Raw genomic sequence first — 20,037 nt, 5'->3', positions numbered from 1 at the left:
GTTGGGTTTTCTTGGTTTGCACCAGGCACTAGGGAAGCATTTCAGGGTTCTCCACAAGCAGCAGATTCTTTTTGTTTTGGTTTGGTTTTCGGTTTTTGGGTTTCACCGCAAGGAATCTCGGGAGTTACTCCTGGCAGGCTCAGGGGAACCGTAGGGGACGCCGGGATTCCAACCACCATCAGTCCTAGATTGGCTGCTAGCAAGGCAAAGGCCCCACCGCTGTGCTATCGCTCCCCAAGACTCCCAGGATCTTGGTCTGTTTGTTTTTTTTTTGTTTTGTTTTTGGTTTAGGCCCACACCCAGCAATGCTCAGGGATCACTCCTGCAGGACTGGGGGGGCCAAAATGGATGCCAGGGATCAAACTGGAGTTGGCATTGTGCAAGGCAAACACCCTGTCCTTGGTACCGTTTCTCAGGCCCCTCCTGCAGGACCTTGGTAGAAAAGCAGGCTCTTAGGCCTTCGCCGGGTGTGCCCCCCCAAAAACAAACAAGCAAACAAAAAAAAAGAATTTTTTTTGGAGAGAGAGCACAGCAGCAGGGTGTTTGCTTTGCAAGCAACCTATCCAGGAAAGATGGTGGTTCGAATCCCAGCATCCTGTAGGGTCCCCCAAGCCTGCCGGGAGTGATTTCTGAGTGCAGAGCCAGGAGGAACCCCTGAGTGTCACCGGGTGTGACCCCAACACCAAAAAGAACAAAAACAAAAAAGGAAATATGGAACACACATTCATTTGGCTGCTATTAGGGGCCAGGCAAGGGGTTAGGCACGGTGAGGCAAGAAGGCAGTCAGGGGCCAGAGCCACGGTTCAGGGGGGAGGGCACCAACCTGGCATGCGGCTGGCCTGGGTCTGATCCTGGCATCCTAAATCACACAGAAACCCACACAGTGAAGAAAGCAACCCAGGGGGCTGGAGTGACAGCACAGCAGGAGGGCGTTTACCTCGCACGCAGCCAACCCGGGACAGACCCAGGTTCCATCCCGGCATCCCATAGGATCCCCCGAGCCTGCCAGGAGAGGTTTCTGAGTGCAGAGCCAGGAGGAAACCCTAAGCAGTTTCGGTGGCACCGAAACCAAAAATAAATAAATAAGTAACTAAAAAGGAAGGCAACCAAGAATCTCATTCTCTTGGGATGGGGCCTGCTCACGGAGAGAAACATTTCTTCTTTTTGGGGGGCTGGCACGCCTGGTGCGCTCGGGGCTGATCCTCCTGGCTCTGGGCTCAGAAATCACACCCGACAGTGCTCAAGGGACCATACGGGCTGGTGGGGATCGAACCCGGGTTGGTTGTATGCCAGGCGAACGCCCTTCCCTCACGCTCTCTCTCCTCCAGCCCCTCCAGCTTCTACTGTGAGGCCTCCCCGAGGCCCCCGGCTGGCACCTTTGGTCCGCTTCCACCCCCTGACCTCTGGCGCAGCTGGGGGGCAGCAGAGCTGGTGCCAGCGGTCCCTCGGCCCGTCCACGTCCACCTGTGCCCCTCGCGTGGGAGGACAGCCGCTTCGGGCCTCTGAAGTGCCGCCAACGCCCGTGGCAGGGACGAAGGCTCCTCGTAGGGTCTGGGCCCAAAGCTGCTGGGACAGGATTTGCGTTGTCGATGGGCTTGTTTGGGGGCGCGCCTGGCAGTGCTCGGGGGTCGCTCCTGGTGGGGCTGAGGGGGTCCTGGGGGGACCATTCTAAAGGTTCTGTCGCGTGCATCATTTCTGCTCTGGGGTAGTTTTTCCAGACCTGAACCGAGGCTCTCCCTGATGAGTGCTTGACATTGGTTCCTCAAACACAAATGACAGTGCTGGAAACTTTGCTCAGTCCAACAGATGCCGGAGAATTCGGAAACGTTTTTTTCTTCATTACTATCTTATCTTCTTTTTTTTTGGGGGGGGGGGTTGGGCCACGCAGGTGACGCTCAGGAATTTCTCCTGGCTCTGCGTTCAGAAATTATTCCTGATTTGGGGAAGGAACCATATGGGACACCGGGGATCGAACTGAGGTCCGTGTGAGGCAAACGCCCTACAGCTGAGCTATTGCTCCAGCTCTGAGTTCTTGCTTTTTGCCAATTTTTGTTTTATTATTATTATTATTATTATTATTTTTGGGGGGGCACACCTGCTTTTGGTGCTTTTTGGAGGGCCCATGAGGCGTGGGGATTCAATCCAGATCTTTTGCTATCCCAACCCAGCTCCACTAAACGGGGGTGGGGGGGGTGGTTGGCCATCCAGAGGTCTGAGGCCATTTCTGATGCTTTGCTGAGGGTTCTGACCCGGGTCCGAGGCACACAGGGCAAGCTCTTTCCCTCCCTGCAGCCTCCTACCTCTAGTCCCCAGCCCTGGCCAGAAGTTCCCGTCGCCTGTCCTGGGCCGGCCGCTTCCTGCCTTTGCAGCAGGCTTGGAGCTGAAATCAAGGCGGGTCTCCAGGGCCTGCTGAGGCCGTGACCCCTTTCTTGGGGGCAGAGCTGGGCCCCCGGCCCGGCCCTTGAGAGGAAGCCCCCCAACCTCCACTGTCCGCCTTCACTTCCCTCTTCCTCTGACTCAGTCCCTGAGCACTCCCAGGGCGGGACACAGAGTCTCCTGTCCTGGTGACCGGGGCCAGCTGGCTCTGTGCCCAGGGAGTGGGCACCGGAGGGGGCAGAAGAGAGGCGGGCGGCAGAGGGAGGTGGCCCCGACGCCCTAGAGGGGAGGCCAAGCCCGCCCACGGGTGCCCGTGAAGCACCAAATCACCTCCCTCCTTGCAACCTCCTACCCAAAATGCAACCGGGTGGCTGTGGGTTCGAGTCTTCTCGGATCCCGCACGGGACACACCAGCGCCCCGCTTCCCTTTGCTCTGTTGCTGCCAAAAATAGGAAGGGAAACTAAGTGGGCGGTTGGGGGAGGTGGTGGGGCCATGCCAGGCTCGGGGTTGCTCCTGGGGTTTTTTGGGGGGGTCCTGAGTCAGTTTCAGCCCCTCCCTTTTTGGGGGGGTTGTTGTTGTTGTTGTTGTTTTGTTACACCCAGCAGCGCTCAAGGGTTCCTCCTGGCTCTACCCTCAGAAATCGGTCCTGGCAGGCTCGGGGACAATATGGGATGCCGGGGATCGAACCTCCGTCCTTCTGCACGCCAGGCGCACGCCCTCCCTCCAAGATGTCTCTTCGGCCCCCATCAGCCCCTCTCTCGCTCCCCGGCTCCCTCCCATCCTGGAGGCTCCGGGCGCAGCCGTGACCGCCTCAAGGCCGTGGCCCGGACCAAAGCGGCAGCCGCCCGCCGAGGGGTGTTGTCCTCACAAGCCCGAAGGACTCTGCCAGTAACCGGCGGACCTTCAGCCTCACGCCTCGAAGCCCCGCCGAGATCCTGCCTCCTACATAGCGGATTGGCTGTCTCCGGAGACCGCGAGCGGTGATTGGATAGCAGCTGTGTCGATCTAGAAAGTTCCCGGCCCCAAAGAGCTAGACTGTGAAGCCGAGGAAACGCCGCTGCCGCCCCGCCCCGCGAAGCTCCGCCTTCTGCATCTCGGATTGGCTGATTCTAGCAGCTGCGGGCTGTGATTGGACAAGCGTTGTACTCCCGCCTCTAAGAGGGAGGGGCGTTATGTAGCCCCGCCCTTTAGGTAAAGGATTGGCTAATTGGGCAACAGCGAGCGCTGATTGGGCACGTCCTGTGTCAATCAGGAACGCTCCCGCCTACTTTGGGAGGGCGGGACGTCATCTAACCACGCCTCCCAAGTAACGGATTGGCTGAGTAGGAGGCGACGAGCTCTGATTCGGCAGACCTCGTGTCAATCAGGGGCAGTTCCCTCCCACTTTAGAAAGCCGCGGCGGAGGGGCGCGACGAACCGAGTGATCCGTTCTTAAAAAAAGAGTCCTCCCCTTCACGTCCTTGTGGGGCGGCTGCGGACTCCTAAAAGAGAACCAGCCTCCCGTGTCGAACTCCCTAGGAGTATTCCCCCCAAAAACAAACAAACGCAAAGGCTTCAACCCAAATCTGACTGCAAACCGACGGCCAAACTCGGCGGAGGGACACGGAAGGGGGCGGGGCGGGAGGCGGAGGGATACGGAGCGTCCTCCACTGCGCAGGCGCGGGGCGGCGGCAACGAGTTCCGGCCGGGCCGGGGCCGCGGCCTAAAAGTAGCGCCGGGTCGGTGCGGGGAGCGTCCGGGTGGCCGTCGGGGCCCGCGGAGGAGCGGGCGGAGCGCAGGCGGCGCACGGTGAGGCCCGAGGGGCTGCAGCCCGGCTGCGCGGGAGGTTCGGGCGGGGTGCTGGGCCCCGGGGTCGGGGTCGGGGTCGGCGCCCCTGGGTGGGGCCGGGCGGGGCGTGGGGCTCCAGGGGTTCGGGGGGCGGCGGGGCCTGCGGGGAAAGTGGACGGAGCCCCCGGGGGTCTCACACGGCCTAGCCGCGACCCCGCGGGTGCTCCCCAGAAATTCGGGGCGCCCCAGCAGGGCCCCCAGCGCAGCCCGAGGCCGCGGGGCGCGCAGGACGCTTCTCGCTGGGCTTTTGCGTCTCGGAAACTTTGCCTCCTCGTTCCGTCGCGTCTCATTTCCTAATCGAAAGGGGAGTCTTGATCGGGGGGTCTCCGCGGGGAGGAGAGCGCCCCGGGGCGCCGGCGAGTTGGTAAGAAGGCGCGAGGTGTTGTTTTTTAGGGGCGAGGACGCGGGGGGCGCGGCCCGGACCTTTCCCTGGCGGCTCTGTCCGACGCTGCGGGTCGTGGGGAGCGGGTTTGGTCTCAGCCCCTCCGGGACTCGCTCCGGGGGCTCCGCGCTCGGGCTGTCGGAGGGCGGGAGTTGTTTTCCAGCCACACCCGGCGGTGCTCAGGGCCGGCTCCTGGCCGGCTCGAAGCTTAAGGATCCTTTTCTGGGGGGGCTCGGGGAGACTCTGGGTGGTGGCCGGGGACGGACGGACGGACGGATGGGTGGGTGGCACCTGGGGCCAGCGCCCTCCTCGCCGCCCCGTGCTTCCCCCGACGCTGACACAGCCGACGCTGTCGGATTTCCCGAGCCCGGAGAGTGGACTGGCCAGCCGCGCGCTAGGGGGTCAGCCCAGAAGGGTCCGCGGCTTTGGGGACCCCCCACCCGGGAGTCCAGCCGCGCCCCAGCCTTGTTGTGGCCGCTGCCACGTGGAGCCAGCCCGTCGTCCCCCTCGGAGCGCAGGGCTGCGGGAAGGGAGAGGCAAACGCGGGCCCTCGAGGGCGGGCGATGGTTTTTCAGACGGGGTTTTGGGGAGCGGGCAGAAGGACTTGCCTCCCCTCCCCCCCCAATGTATCCCCGCGAGTTACTGTTACGAACTAACAAATCCGGGTTGCGGCTCGCGGTTGTTACAAAGTAACAGCTTCAGGCTGCGGTCGCCGCGAGTCCCTGTTACAAAGTAACAAGCCCTGATACAGAGTCACAGCTCCGGGTCGCGAGTCGCGGCGAGTCGTTGTTACAAAGTAACAGATTTAGGCTGCGGCCGCCGCGAATTTCCGATACAAAGTAGCAGCCTCTGGTTGCGGTTCGCGGCTGATCCTCGATACAAAGGAACGACTTTGTATCCGCGCAGCCCGGCTTCAAAGTGGCGTCGAAGAGTCCAGGTGGCGACAATGTTGCCCGCGCGGCGCGGCGGCGGCGGCGTCGCGCGCTGGGAAAAGTCCGGCGCGTTTTCTCACGGGTTTCAGTTGGATTTGCTTTTTCCCTCCCTACCCGCCGTCGGCCGTCTCGAACCCCCCACGACCCTGCGCCGTGGCTCGGCCTTCTCAGCCCGCGTGCCGTGCCGAGCGAGAAGCGGGCCGGGGACTTCACGCCCTAAGGTCTCAGTGGTCCTCCCGCTCAGCGGGATGCAAACTCGAGCGGTTTTCCAGGCCTTGCCGCCTTCGGACGAGCCTTCGGACGAGCCGTTCTCGGGGCTTTCGTTCTCCGCTGTGGGGAGTGGTCGTGGGGCCTTCCTGGTGTTCCTCTGCTCTCCTGCTTAAACTCTGGCTATGGTGACCCAGGAAATCAGTTTCTGGAATTTGGGGGACATTGGAATCGAGGCCCTGTGAGAAAGGTTTTTGTTTGTTTGTTTCTTCTTCCCACACCCCGCAGTGGAGGTGCCCGGGGCTGGCTTCCTTACGCCCCGCTGTGTTTTAGCTCAGTTTAAGGGGGAAAAGAAAACGGGTTAAGGAAAGTGGGTGAGAGTTGGGGGCCGTTGGTGGAAGGAAAGCAGCTCCTTGGGGCTCGGGGATGGCGGCAGCAGCAGCTCTGTCTTCGGTTCTGGTTTGAGAAGGGTCTGTGTCCTTCGTTTTTGTGTCAGTGGGCTTTTGAGACGGGCTTTCTTTTCTTTCTTTCTTTTTTTTTTTTTTGGTGGTTTTTGGGTCACACCCGGCAATGCTCAGGGGTTATTCCTGGCTCCAGGCTCAGAAATCGCTCCTGGCAGGCACGGGGGACCCTATGGGACGCCGGGATTCGAACCAACCCCCTTGGGTCCTGGATCGGCTGCTTGCAAGGCACACGCCACTCACTGTGCTCTGTCTCCGGGCCGGGCTCTCTTTCTTCAATGGGAATGACCTCTCGTTTCCCCACTTGCTGTGCAGCTTCAGGTTTTCTCTTTGGAATTCCGTGCGGGTGGACAGGAACCGCGTCGTCGTCTCCTGGCTTCCGGATCAGGCCCGTCTGCGTCGCTGCCACTTGTCTGGTCCTCGGGGCCATGGGGTGCGGGCGCTGCAACTTGGGCTCCGGCGTGCCAAGCATGCGCCCCGCCCTTGGCGCTGGCTCCGGCCCAGATGGTGCCTTTATCAGAAGCGGCATCAAATAGAAAGCTTGGGAGGCGTTTGGCCATGCAGATGTTGGCGTCCGCGCCTGGGAAGGATTCCTTCGGGGACGTCTCTTCAGTCTCTTCAGTCTCTCCAGTCTCTCCAGTCTCTCCAGTCTCTCCAGTCTCTTCAGTCGTCGTGTTCCGATGTGCAGGGAGGAAGGAAGGTCCGAGAGCCCAGTTGTGACTGCGAAGTTGTGTGCCCGCCTTCACTGAAGGCTGCTTTGGCGATCAAAGGGGATTGCTCTTTAGGTTTTGTTTCGGTCTTTGGGCCACACGCTCAGGGGCTACCCCTGGCTCTGCGCTCAGAAATCGCTCCTGGCAAGCGTGGGGGACCCTGTAGGATGCCAGGGGTCGAACCCGGGTCAGCTGTGTGCCAGGCAAGCGCCCTACCTGCTGTGCCATTACTGCTCAGGCCCCTGGAATCAAATGTGTCTCCAGATCGTGGCCCTCAAGTTTTCTACTTGCTTAAACCGAAATGGTTTCACCTGTGTATGGATCTCAAACTCGCAAGCGGCCCTCCGTAGGACATTTTGTGGCCCGCAGCCGGCCTTCAGATATCGCAGTATTCGAATAATCGCAATAAGAAATCGCATTAGTAAGGAAAAAATCGTTCGGGGTATGCAAATGTTTAATGCGATTTTTTTCCTCACTAATGCGATTTCTTATTGCGAATATTTGGTAAGCGAAATCCCTTATGCGGCCCTGCCTCACCCCGACTTTGCCTCCTGCGGCCCCCGGGTAAATTGAGTCTGAGGCCCCTGGTGTAAGGCCAGAAAGCCGCCCAGGCGCTTCTGACTGTCTTCCCGAGGCCCAGCTCTGACCCGGTGCCATTTCTGGGGCCCCTGCATTTTAGTTTTTACTGTTTAGTTTACCGGACAACACCCCAGCCTCTCCTCTCACTCGTCTCGTATGTTCGATCGCCGCCGCTCGTTTGTGGGTGTTGAGACCGAGCGCAAAGTGGGTGCTGAGGAGGCGTCGAGTCAAAGCAAGTGGTTCTGGTCAGCTGGCACGACGTTTCCCCCACAATCAGACTTCAGAATGCATTTTCGTATGTCATCAGCATTATTGGGTCACGGCGGAACTCGGTACTATTCCTCTCATTTTATTTATTTATTTATTTATTTTTCACAAATGTCTGTTTCCCCAGAGCCAAGACTTCATCACTCATTAGAAGTTTCCTTCCTCCTTCCTTCCTTCCTTCCTTCCTTCCTTCCTTCCTTCCTTCCTTCCTTCCTTCCTTCCTTCCTTCCTTCCTCCCTCCCTCCCTCCCTCCCTCCCTCCCTCTCTCGCTCTCTTTCTTCCTTTTTTCCTTTCAAACATCGTGCGAATCACGTTCTCTCGTTTCAGCACCATTCGCGACTCTCGTGGTGGTCGTGCACCTTCCTTCCCTGCTCTCGCTGTCCGCCCCCTCGCTCTGTGATAAGCTCCCTGCCTTGGGCTGGACCTTCTGGCCCTGGTCTCGATGGTCTTTGGATTTTTTAAAGCAGTTTATTCATTTATTAAGTGATTGGTTGGGTTTTGGGCCACCCCCGGCAATGCTCAGGGATCGGCTCCTCCTGGCAGGCACGGGGCACCCTACGGGATGCTGGGATTCGAACCACCACCCCCAGCTGCGTGCAGAGCAAAGGCCCTCCCGCTGTGCTCTCTCTGGCCTGTCAGCCGTTCCTTCGAGTCCTCCCTGTGTGTTTACTTGGACAAGACCAGAAACCAGGAACTGAGGGCCGGCATCGAGAGACACGCTGAAAACGCAAACTGCGAGGTTCCCCCGGGCAGCAGGCTTTCATTCTTCAAGACCCCCTGGGTGACAGCGAGGAGGCGTCCCCCAGGGGTGCTCTGGCGGCCAGGGGCTGGGCGGGCTGGGAAGGACAGTCCTCGGCTCTGTCAGCCAGCCAGCCCTTCGCTCGCTTGGTCCTGTCACTGCCTGTTCTCCATGGCAGGTGGGGGTCTCTTCGGCCCCCACTTCAGTGGTGTTGCTTCGGGTGAATCGGGGTCCGCCGTAGGCAGGGTGGCTCAGCCTTCTCCCCCACCCCCCGAGCCATCTCTCTGGCCCTTAGGGCGCTGGCGATCAGAGCCACTGTGGAAGCCCCTCTTTCCGTCTAGGCCGGCTTTATTTAGTTCTGTAGTGGCTGCGTCTTGTTTTCCGGAGCATCTGAGCGTCTTGGGCAAGGAAACTCGTTCTCGCTCGCATGTTCGGCAAATACGTCCCACAGTGTCTGGAACGCGTCTCGTAGAAACTTTTGGGTCGACGGATGCGTTTGCTGGTTTTTCATAGTTTTGCCATCGTAGAGCAAAAGGAGAACTTGAGTCTTGTCAACTTTCCTTTCTTTTTTTTTGGGTCCCACCCAGTGGCGCTCAGGGGTTCCTTCTGGCTCTGTGCTCAGAAATCGCTCGTGGCAGGCTCGGGGGACCCTATGGGACGCTGGGATTCAGGCCACCGTCCCTCTGCATGCAAGGCAGATGCTCCGCCTCCATGCTATCTCTCCGGCCCTCACCTGTACCATCTTAATAAACTTGTGTCTGGGACAAGTCGGAAATGGACGCCATGCCCAGAACGTGGGAATGGCACGTGGACGTTCTGAAGCCTGCGTGGCAGTCTGGCAGACTGAAGGGGCCTCTGGTCTTGTGGCACCGGGGACCATGGAGCTCGGCTCTCCCTGAGTCAGGAGCAATTTCTGAGCGCGTAGCCACGAGTAACCCCTGAGTGTCACCGGGTGTGGCCCAAAAACAAAAATAAAGATCCTTCAACAGTCTTAGATCAAGCGCTGCAATATGTGTCGAGGCCGTCTGTGTTCCTTTCCATAAACTTCACAAGAACATTCCTACATATATCTAGCTTGAAAATAAGTTTTCTAAACATTCTTAAGAGCGCTGTAATAAGGGTCGATAGCATCCCAGTTCCTTTTCCGTCTACTTCTGTGGACAAAGACTTTTTGCAAATTTGAGAGTAAGCTACTCCATAGACACACGATTCAAAAAATCTTAGCAATTGGGAAACGTTCACTAGGATAGCCGAGACCTTTTACAACTCTAACAACAGCGCACATTTCCAAACTAATAAAGTTGGATACGAAATCTTGTGTTTGCTGTGGGACGTAAAGCAAAGCTGTAAGGCCTCCCTCCCCCTGCATCCTAAGTTTTCTGTTGGGTTACAGGGCTTCCCTGCACCCTGGTGGGTGGAGACCTGGAGGGTAAAGGAAAGGATCAGGCTGGGGGAAGAGAGGGAAAAGAGCCAGAGAGCCAGAGCAGAAGCAGCAAGAGGAAGCTGCTTGGGAAAGGCCCAAGGACAGAAACCAGGGGAGGAAATGCATATGGCGGACTGGGCCATAGACTAAGCCGAGCTGTCTCCCGTGACACTTTGACTGACTGCTGGTGTCGATTTCTCCGCCATTCCTGTTCACAGCCGAAGGGCCTAGAGGTGCGGTGCTGAGGAAGGCCTCACCCAGACACGTGGACATCAGACTTTATATTTTATGTGAACTCAGCAACAACAGTTTAAGCAGCACTGTAGTGACCATGCAGATCAGGTCAAGGGATTCGCCTAAAACAAAGCTCGTTTTTGGGGGACGACTCGGGTACAGGAGGTTCTGAAAGCAGCTTCTCCTCAGTTGGGTTTTGGCTGGGCTTGGATTCTCATCTCCACTTTCTTTCTTTCTTTTTTTTTTTGGGGGGGGGGTCACACCCAGCAGGGCTCAGGGGTTTCTCTTGGCTCTACGCTCAGAAATCGCTCCTGGCAGGCTCGAGAGACCTTCTGGGATGCCAGGGATTGAACCGGGTCCATGGCAGGTCGGCCGCATGCAGGGCAAATGCCCTCCCGAGGTGCCATCTCTCCAGCCCCACGGCTCTCCGGCAGCTTTTGGACCCCTCTCTCCTTTGACGCCGTCACACCCCACAGTCTCCCCGTCTCCAGCACTACCTGGAAACTTCCTGGGATTGTTTCTCTTCATAGCTGTCCAGTGAACAAAGATGTCCTCTTGGGCGTCATTTCTGTTGATAAACCCAGAACTGTTGTGGACAATGAACCATTTGAGAGTGCCTGGAACTTTGCTAGCACTGGCCTGTCCACCAGAGTCAGTGCTTGGGGCCCGAGGTGCCATTTTCGGACACTGAGTCTGCAGAGAGGGCAGCTGGCTCATCATTTTTGGAAGATGGGGAGGGGAGTCTCTCTGGTTTGGTGCCACCAGTCAGCAGTAAATCACCAGCCCTGGGAAGGCCCCTCCCCGTCGTGTGGCAGGAGGAGAGTCCCTAGCGAGCCTGGCGCGTGCAGTCCCCGAGTGAGAAATGCGGGCAGGTGGGCCGGAGCAACATGAAGCTGTACATTACTGCGATGTTTTGGATTCGGCACGTATCGTTTTATTTAACAGATTCTCATTTAGAGTCATTCAGTTTCGTTTTATTTATTTTCATCGTGTCAGAATACTATAACTGGAATTTACCCCCTTCTCTATGGAGACATTGGTTCAGCCTTTCTTGTTAGAAATTCTGTGTCGACTCTAGTGGGCTTTATTTTGCTTTTATTTATTTTACTTTATTGTTTTTTGGGTTTTCGGCCACACCCAGTGGTGCTCAGGGGTTCCTCCTGGCTGTCTGCTCAGAAACAGCTCCTGGCAGGCACAGGGGACCCTATGGGACACCGGGATTCGAACCAACCACCTTGGTCCTGGATGGGCTGCTTGCAAGGCAAACGCCGCTGTGCTATCTCTCTGGGCCCTTGCTTTCATATTTAAAGGGAATTTTTTTGGGGGGGAAAACATAGAATTCTAATCTGGCATCTTCCTTTTTCACTCCACCATTCTTTTGTTGGCTTTGGCTTCCATTATTTATGTGACAAGGTAGCCTGTAATCTCAGTTCTGTAGTCATCTATACAGAGTTTTCTGGCTCCTTTTAAGATTTGTCTTTGCTGGGTTCCCGGTCTGTCCTCTGCCCCACTTCCCATGAACTCTGATGGTTTACTCTGTTCGCTCAGTTTGACGGTTTTTCCGTCCTCTTTTTTAAAAAAAGTTTTATTATTCCTTACTGTGATTTATGACGAAACTACTGACAGTTGGGTTCCGGGCATATAATATTTCGACTCTCGGCGCCAACTCTCATCGCCAGTGCCCCTCCCGTCCTCAGGTTGGCTTTCCTCTGTGTTTGAGTCGCTTGAGTCTGGAGATCTTGAATCTGTCACTTGATGTCATTGATGTGTTTTTTGAAAAGTTCTTAGCTTTTGAGTATTCACATATTTCTTCCTCTGTCTGGATTCCGGTCACATCTTTCTCCACGTTCTCTGACTTCTTCCAGAGTTCCTGGATTCTTGCATCTTGGGGGGCTTTCGTGTAGATATTCTTCTCCTACAGCTCTGTCTGATCGATTTTATCAAAATTTAGCAAACACGGTTAAAAGAGTGCCACTATTTTGATTTATCGAATTCCTGCTTACCCCCCTAGCCATCAGTTCCAGAGCCCCAGACCTTCTTCCCTTGTCCTTATGTCACCGATTCTTTTTTTTTTTTTTTTTTTTTTTTGTGTTTTTTGGGTCACACCTGGCAGTGCTCAGGGGTTATTCCTGACTCCAGGCTCAGAAATTGCTCCTGGCAGGCACAGGGGACCATATGGGATGCCGGGATTCGAACCGATGACCTCCTGCATGAAAGGCAAATGCCTTACCTCCATGCTATCTTTCCGGCCCCTTGTCACCGATTCTTTAACCTTCACTGAGTCCCTAATTTCCATTTTCAGATTTTCCATGGAAATCCCTTGATTTTTAAAACTCTTTTGTCCATATTTTTAGTATTGTCTACTACAATTTTGTTTCATTATAGAGGTTTTTGAGCACTCAAAAACAGGAAGTTATTTTCAATGGTCAAACTAAGTTATTTCAAAGTCCTTTTCTGATAGACTCACAATAGATAAAAATGATGATGCTGTTTCTATTGTCATTTTCAAGTCCTTTTTTTTCGGGGGGGGGGGGGGAGGGAGGGTTTGGGGCAACACCGGCATTGCGCAGGGGTTTATTCCTGGGTCTGTGCTTAGAAATGATTCCTGGAAGGCTTGCAGGACCGTATGGGAGGCCGGGGATCAAACCTGGGTCGGCTGCATGCAAGGCAGACGCCCTCCCCGCTGCGCTGCACTCGGCCCCTCAAATCTATTTTTTTTTAATATGTCAGTTTATAACTGTGAAATCACAATCCCACTGCTGCTCAAAAGGCAGATGAGCACGGGGGCAGGTCGAGCTAGCTTTATTGGGTGACTCACTGGCCGGTTGGAAAATGGACGGTAGACTCATGCCCTGAAGTGAACCTCATCTTAGACGGTTAGACAGGAGACAATTAGGACTAAAGGCCTGGGGGGAAAGGGTGCTCAGGGCTGACTCCTGGCTCTGGTTTAGGGTGAAGCCAGGGTGGCCGAGGCCGAGGCAAGCTCGTCTTTTTGATTCCTCCATGCATACGTTGTGAAAGCGCTTGGTTTCTGAGATTGATGGATGTCCTTTGTGTGAAGATAAATGGAATAAAAGTTTTTATTCAGACTGGGGATCGACCTCACAGGGGGAACACTCGCACGTACAAGAACTTGGGCTCTGCAGCGGAAAGAAGACAAGAAAAGGAAAGGTCTTGGGGCCAGAGTGATAGCGTAGTGGTAGGGCATTTGCCTTGCATGCAGCTGACCCCGGACAGACCTCGTTTGATCCCCGGCGTTCCCACATGGTCCCCAAGCCAGGGAGGGAGGGAGGGAGGGAGAGAGAAGAAAGAAAGAAAGAAAGAAAGAAAGAAAGAAAGAAAGAAAGAAAGAAAGAAAGAAAGAAAGAAAGAGAGAGAGAGAGAGAGAGAGAGAGAGAGGGAGGGAGGGAGGGAGGGAGGGAGGGAAGGAAGGAAGGAAGGAAGGAGAGAGAGAGAGAGAGAGAGAGAGAGAGAGAGAGAGAGAGAGAGAGAAGGAAAAATCTTGTTTTTGAAGGATTTGACCTCAGTGGGAAACAATTAGAACTTACACACGAACCCACAAAATGAGATGCTATCATTCAGGAGGAATTGGAATGGCTCGGCTTCGTCAGGGCGATGACATTTGGACTGATTCTAGACCGATAAGACCGATTAAACAGCTAAAGGAACAGCCTTGATTCCATTTCGTCTCAGTCAGTAGTTTGGCGCTTGGCTTTTGCTTGGGTCTGGGCTGGCCGCGAGGGTCGTTTGCTTGAAGTTCACGCCGGTAAGGCAGAGTGACTGTCCCCAGTACCAGCTTCCCTTGGCCAGAGGCTCCTTTTGTGGTGGTCTGTGGGGTTTGGGAGAAATTCAGGAGCTGGAGCCCCGGTTCGGACCTGCGCCCCCACACCTCACTCACTGCATCACCAGGGACGCAAACGTCACTGGCACCCCCCCCCCCCCCCCCCCCCCCCCGTCTTCCAGAATCCCCATTATGAAAGATTGCCGGTAGCATTGTGCGTAGTTAAGCCACTGGGAACAAATCTCTGTGAGTTTGTTCTGGCTCTTGTTGTCATTGTTACTACATGATTTGGTGAAACTGCAAACACCGTTTTTATCAAAACTAAAGGCACAAAAAACATTCCCAGGGGCCAGAGAGCTAGCATGGAAGTAGGGTGTTTGCCTTGCATGCAGAAGGACAGCCGTTCAGATCCCGGCATCCCATAGGGTCCCCCCAGCCTGCCAGGAGGAACCCCTGAGCGCTGCCGGATGTGACCCCCCCCAAAAAATTCCAAGACAGTTTATGGCTAAAATGAACGAAATTACGGTTTATTTATTTGCATCACCTTAAATTCCAACTGCGTGCAGCGTCCAAGCAGACTGGAACTTGGTGTCAAGTTGTCGTGATTGAGAAGCTTAAATGTTCTAATTTGTGTTTTCTTTATAGATCTTAGAAAATTTCAGCTATAGCCCATGGACTAGACGCTGAAATAAATAGAAGCGGTGTACGATGCATTAGGGTCTTGAAGAGAAGTAATTTTTGACTTAAATATTTGGAATATCAGGAAGGAAAGGTGCCTGAAAATGGGGCGGAAGAAAATACAAATCACACGCATTCTGGATGAAAGGAACCGGCAGGTAAATGAAACTTCTACTTTTTCTCCTTCGCTGACTGATTAAGACTTGCTTTTACGAGGAATGGCTGGACGGCTTTCAGCTCTAAATACTTGGATTCGTAGACAGTGGCACTTGTTGTTGTTTTTTTATATATAGATTTTATTTATTTATTTGTTTGTTTTGTTTTTGGTTTCTGAGCCACACCTGGGTGATGCTCAGGGATGACTCCCGGTGGGCTTGGAGGACCATGTGGAACGCCAGGGATCGGGTCTTTTTCGTTTTTGTTTTTTTTTTTTTTGTTTGTTTTTGGGTTTTGGGCCACACCCAGAAATGCTCAGGGGTTCCTCCTGGCTCTGCACTCAGAAATCGCTCCCGGCAGGCTCGAGGGACCCTATGGGATGCCGGGATTCGAACCACCGTCCTTCTGCATGCAGGGCAAACGCCCTTCCATGCTGTCGCTCCAGCCCAGAGCGCCAGGGATTGAACCCAGGTCAGCTGCAGGGAAGGGCAGATCTCTTTCGCATCTTCTCATGGTTTTTCTTTTTCTTTTTCTTTGAAGAAATGCTTTGGTTGTGATATAGAAACCACATGTTAACCATAGACAACATAGGCAAAACGGAGGGAAGAAAAGTCGCCTCAGTGCTATCGGTGCCATTCATTGTGTTACTTCTAAGCCTCGTTTTTTAATGCCTACTTGTTTTCTAATATCTGGTCATCTTGTCAATCAGTTTATAGTTGGATACTACCTCAATCAGTTATTAGCGAATGCGTTTTATTCAGTTACATTCTCTGGTTATTACCTATTAAGAATTACTTTTCGGGCTCGAAGAGATAGCGCAGCGGCGTTTGCCTTGCAAGCAGCCGATCCAGGACCAAAGGTGGTTGGTTCGAATCCCGGGGTCCCATAGGGTCCCCCGTGCCTGCCAGGAGCTATTTCTGAGCAGACAGCCAGGAGGAACCCCTGAGCACCGCCGGGTGTGGCCCAAAAACCAAAAAAAAAAAAAAAAAAGAATTACTTTTCAGGGGCCAGAGAAATAGCACAGTGGTTGAGGAAGGCGCTAGCTAGTCCCGCATGTGGCGTCCCTTGAGCCCACCAAGAATAGTCCCTGGGCGTAGAGCGTAGAGCCAGGAGTGCGCCCTGAGTGCTGCTGGATTTGGGCCCCCCGCCCCTCCCCCTACCTTGTTTTCCTTCACTTTGGATTTTGGGCCACACCCAGGAGTGCTCAGGGGTTGTTCCTGGCTCTGCACTCAAGAATCGCTCTTCACGGGTGTGAGGGGGATCAGGTGGGGTGCTGGGGACTGAACTCAGGCTGACCTTGTGCAAGGCAGGTGCCCTGCCCTCTGTTTCACTCACCCTCTCATTTTGTTTGCCTGCCGGTGTTCAAAAATGACTCCTTGTGGGGCTGGAGAGATAGCATGGAGGTGGGGCGTTTGCCTTGCGTGCAGAAGGTTGGTGGTTCAAATCCCGGCATCCCATCTGGTCCCCCGAGCCTGCCAGGATCAATTTCTGAGTGCAGAGCCAGGAGGAACAAAAAAATGGCTCCTTGCAGGCTCAGGGGACCACATGGGATGCCAGGGATCCTACTCTGTTTTTTTAGGAATTGTTTTTCAGTCCTTACAAATGCTAGAAATGTATGCACTTCAAGTTCAGCTTTCATTGATAAGGTATCTTGAATTTGATTTTCATTGATGAAATGTCAGTCAATGGAACAAGTTTAGGAGAAAGGAAGTTGGGGACGTTGAGAGCAGGGAACGTCACAGAGCGGCCCCCAGTGCCTTGCCGCCTGGGTCGGGGGAAGCTTCACCCCAGAACTGCCAGGCTCCTGTTCTAGTCTCAGCAGCTGCCTTCAGTGACTGGAGTGGGGATCGGTCCGTTCACAGACCGGCCCTGGCCCAGTGACCCGATAAAATCTCCGCTCTCCCTGAAAATAAGCTTGCTAGGAAGGAAGGAAGGAAGGAAGGAAGGAAGGAAGGAAGGAAGGAAGGAAGGAAGGAAGGAAGGAAGGAAGTTTCATAGACCACTGTATGCAAAATACTGTACTGGGAAAATTCTTGAGGATAGATGGCTTCCAGAGGGGCCAGAGAGATAAGATGCTTGCCTTGCATGCGGCTGACCCGGGTTCAGTCCCTCGGCATCCTTGGAACACTGCCAGCAGTAAGTGCTGAGCACTTACCAGCAGGTATGGCCACAAATAAAAGAAGGAAATAAAAAAGGGGGCCAGGCGGTGGCGCTAGAGGTAAGGTACCTGCCTTGCCTGCGCTAGCCTAGGATGGACCATCCCCGGCGTCCCATATGGTCCCCCAAGCCAGGAGCGACTTCTGAGCACATAGCCAGGAGTAACCCCTGAGCATCACCGGGTGTGGCCCCAAAAACCAAAAAAACAAAAAGAAGGAAATAAAAGTTGGGTTGGGCGTGAGAATGCCTGGCTTCTCGAGGTTCGCTGGAAGTCGAACCCTCCGAAAGTTGTGTTCCATGCATCCTCGAGTACAAGTTCTCCTGGCCAAGTGGAAATGCCTCGAGAGAAAGCTCAGCCGAGCAAATGTGGAGCAGTTCGCGGGCGCCTTGGACTGATGAAAGAGGGCCAGCCCTAGCCCTTCGTGGAGGTGTCGGGCACACAGCCTGGTAAGAGAGGAAAAAATGGATGAGAAGTCGCCCCATCTTTTTCAAGGAGTCGTGAGAAAAACGGTGGCAAGCAAGTTCCCCTGTCAAGCCTGGAGACTGGGACTCACAGAGAGACGAGGGCCTGCCCCAGGAGCAGGGGAGCGGAGCTGGAGAGGGCGGCTTTCTTGGGGTGGATTGAGGCCCCGGATTCCCTTCCCAGAGAGATGTTTGAGTCAGTACAGGAGATGGAAGCTCCCGGGGGAAAGGACTCCTCAGCTTCAGAAGCAGAGAGCGTGGAATCTGGTCGTGTTGTGAGCTTGTGTTTGTTAAAAAGACAGAGCCTGGGGGCCAGAGCCGTGGCACAGTGGTAGGGCGTCTGTCTTGCACGCTAGCCTAGGACAGACTGTGGTTCGATCCCCCGGCATCCCATAGGGTCCCCCAAGCCAGGAGCGATTTCTGAGCGCATAGCCAGGAGGAACCCCTGAACATCACCAGGGATGGCCCCCCTCCCCCCCAAAAAAAAAAGAAAAAAGAAAAGAGAGAGACACACACAGAGCCTGTTGGGGCTGAAGCAATAGCACAGCGGTAGGGTGTTCATTTGCCTTGCATGTAGCCAACCCTGGACAGATGGTGCTTTGATTCCCAGCATCCCATATGGTCCCCTGAGCCTGTCAGGAGCAATTTCTGAGCACAGAGCCAGGAGGAATCCCTAAGCACTGCTGGATGTATCCCTTACCCCCCCCCCCCCAAAAAAAAAGATGGAGCCTGTTGTGACAGCCCACCATGTAAATCACCTGTTCTACTTCAGCTCCTTGCCACACTGGAAAAGAGTCTCTGCATTTCTTTCTTTCTTTCTTTCTTTTTTTTTTTTGGTTTTTGGGTCACACCCGGCAGTGCTCAGGGGTTATTTCTGGCTCCAGGCTCAGAAATTGCTCCTGGCAGGCACAGGGGACCATATGGGATGCCGGGATTCCAACCGATGACCTCCTGAATGAAAGGCAAACGCCTTACCTCCATGCTATCTCTCCGGCCCCTCTGCATTTCTTTCTAAAGGGTTTGATAAACAAGGCAGAAAAGATAGAAGTAGGTAGATCGTTGGTTTTCAGCTCTGGTCAAATTTGGTTCCAGACTGAAAGGTTACCTTGGATTTTTACTGGTTTTTATATTTGTGGATGCTGAGTTAAAAATCACTGTTCCTTCCTTTCAAAGGGGGAAATGGTGGAGCTGGCGTGATAGCACGATGGCGAGGACGCTTCCAGCCTCGCACGCAGCCAACTGGGCTTGGTCCCAGGCATCTCAGATGTCCCGGAGCCTGCCGGGAGTGATTCCTGAGCACAAAGCCAGGAGTAACTAACTCCCGAGAACCATCGAGTGTGGCCCCAAAACAAACAAACAAACGAAAAGGGGGTGGTGGTGGGGTGGGATGGGGTGTGGGAGAAATCGTTTTCACTCGAATCCAAACACTAGCTCTGAGGGACTGTGCTAGGCGTTGACAACTCTAACGCATTTTTGGCCCGTGACACGTGTATGGAAGCGGCGCCTAGGACTGAGCCCGAGGACAAGAGGACAGGACGGTGCGGGGAGTACCTGTGCCCTGTACTCGGCCAACCTGGGTTCGATCTCCAGTGTCACATGGGGTTCCCTGAGTCCGGCTGGTTGGGACCCCTAAACAAAACGAAACAGGACAAAAGTGAGCTGAAATGAAGGGTCGATGGACAGTCAGTTGCCTCAGAGCACGCCTGCTTCCCCGCTCAGAGCTATCCTTGTTCCAGTGTTTCCTCTCGCAAGGGCACTGTGAGGTTGTGAGAACGATGTTCGCCATTATTGTGTGACGACACCACGCAGAGGGAATGGCGAGGATAAGCCGGGAGAATGGAGTCACTTGGGGTCGTCAGGGCAGCGAAGGCAACATCTTGATGACGTCATATCACGCTGAACTAGTTCCTGAAATTTTTTTGTTGTTGTTGGTTTTGGGCCACACCCGCGGTGCTCAGGGGTCACTCCTGGCTGTCTGCTCAGAAATAGCTCCTGGCAGGCACCGGGGGCCATATGGGACGCCAGGATTTGAACCAACCTCCTTGGGTCCTGGATCGGCTGCTTGCAAGGCAAACGCCGCTGTGCTATCTCTCCGGGCCCTAGTCCCTGAAATTTTTATTTCACTTTCACTTGATGAAATTGGTTTGTCCTCTTGTCTTCTGTTTTTCTTTAAAAAAAAAAAACTTTACTTGTATTTATTTATTGATTGATTGGTTTCTGGGCCCCACCCAGCAATGTTCAGGGGTCACTCCTGGCTCTACACTCAGAAATCGCCCCTGGCAGGCTGAGGGACCATCGAACAGGGTCCATGGCATGCAAGGCAAATGCCATACCACTATCTCTCTGGCCCCTCCTGTTTTTCTTTAATGTGTATGTGGCATTTGTTTAAAATGCTAAGGTACTATTCCCGAGGTAAATACAACCTTTCTGTAATTTTTTTTTGGGGGGAAGGGTTGGGGCCATACCCGGCAGGGCTCAGGAGTTTACTCCAGACTCTGCGCTCAGAAATCTCTCCTGGCAAGCTCGGGGGACCATCATGGATGCCAGGACTCGAACCCAGATACATTCTGGGTTGACCCCATGCAAGGCAAAGGCCCTACTGTTGTGCTATCGCTGTGGCCCCTCTGTGATGTGTATTGGTTTTTGTTGACTTTCTACTTTTGAG

General features: G+C 54.5%; 1 protein-coding gene across 5 annotated transcripts in view; it reads left to right on the top strand.

Moving 5' to 3' along the window:
- The first annotated feature begins 4,071 nt into the window (after window positions 1-4,071).
- MEF2A (myocyte enhancer factor 2A) overlaps window positions 4,072-20,037 on the top strand; it is a 51,163-nt gene continuing 35,197 nt past the window's right edge. For all 5 annotated transcript variants that reach the window (XM_049782688.1, XM_049782686.1, XM_049782689.1 and 2 more), the window contains exons 1-2: window positions 4,072-4,165; window positions 14,565-14,755. In XM_049782688.1, coding sequence (XP_049638645.1) covers window positions 14,702-14,755 — 54 coding nt within the window. In that variant the 5' untranslated portion in view covers window positions 4,072-4,165; window positions 14,565-14,701. The remainder of the gene's footprint in view (window positions 4,166-14,564; window positions 14,756-20,037) is intronic.

Source organism: Suncus etruscus, chromosome 11 (assembly GCF_024139225.1).
Source record: "Suncus etruscus isolate mSunEtr1 chromosome 11, mSunEtr1.pri.cur, whole genome shotgun sequence".
Lineage (NCBI taxonomy): Eukaryota > Metazoa > Chordata > Mammalia > Eulipotyphla > Soricidae > Suncus > Suncus etruscus.
The sequence above is the reverse complement of the archived record's forward strand: the minus strand, read 5'-3'. Positions and strand labels throughout refer to the sequence as shown.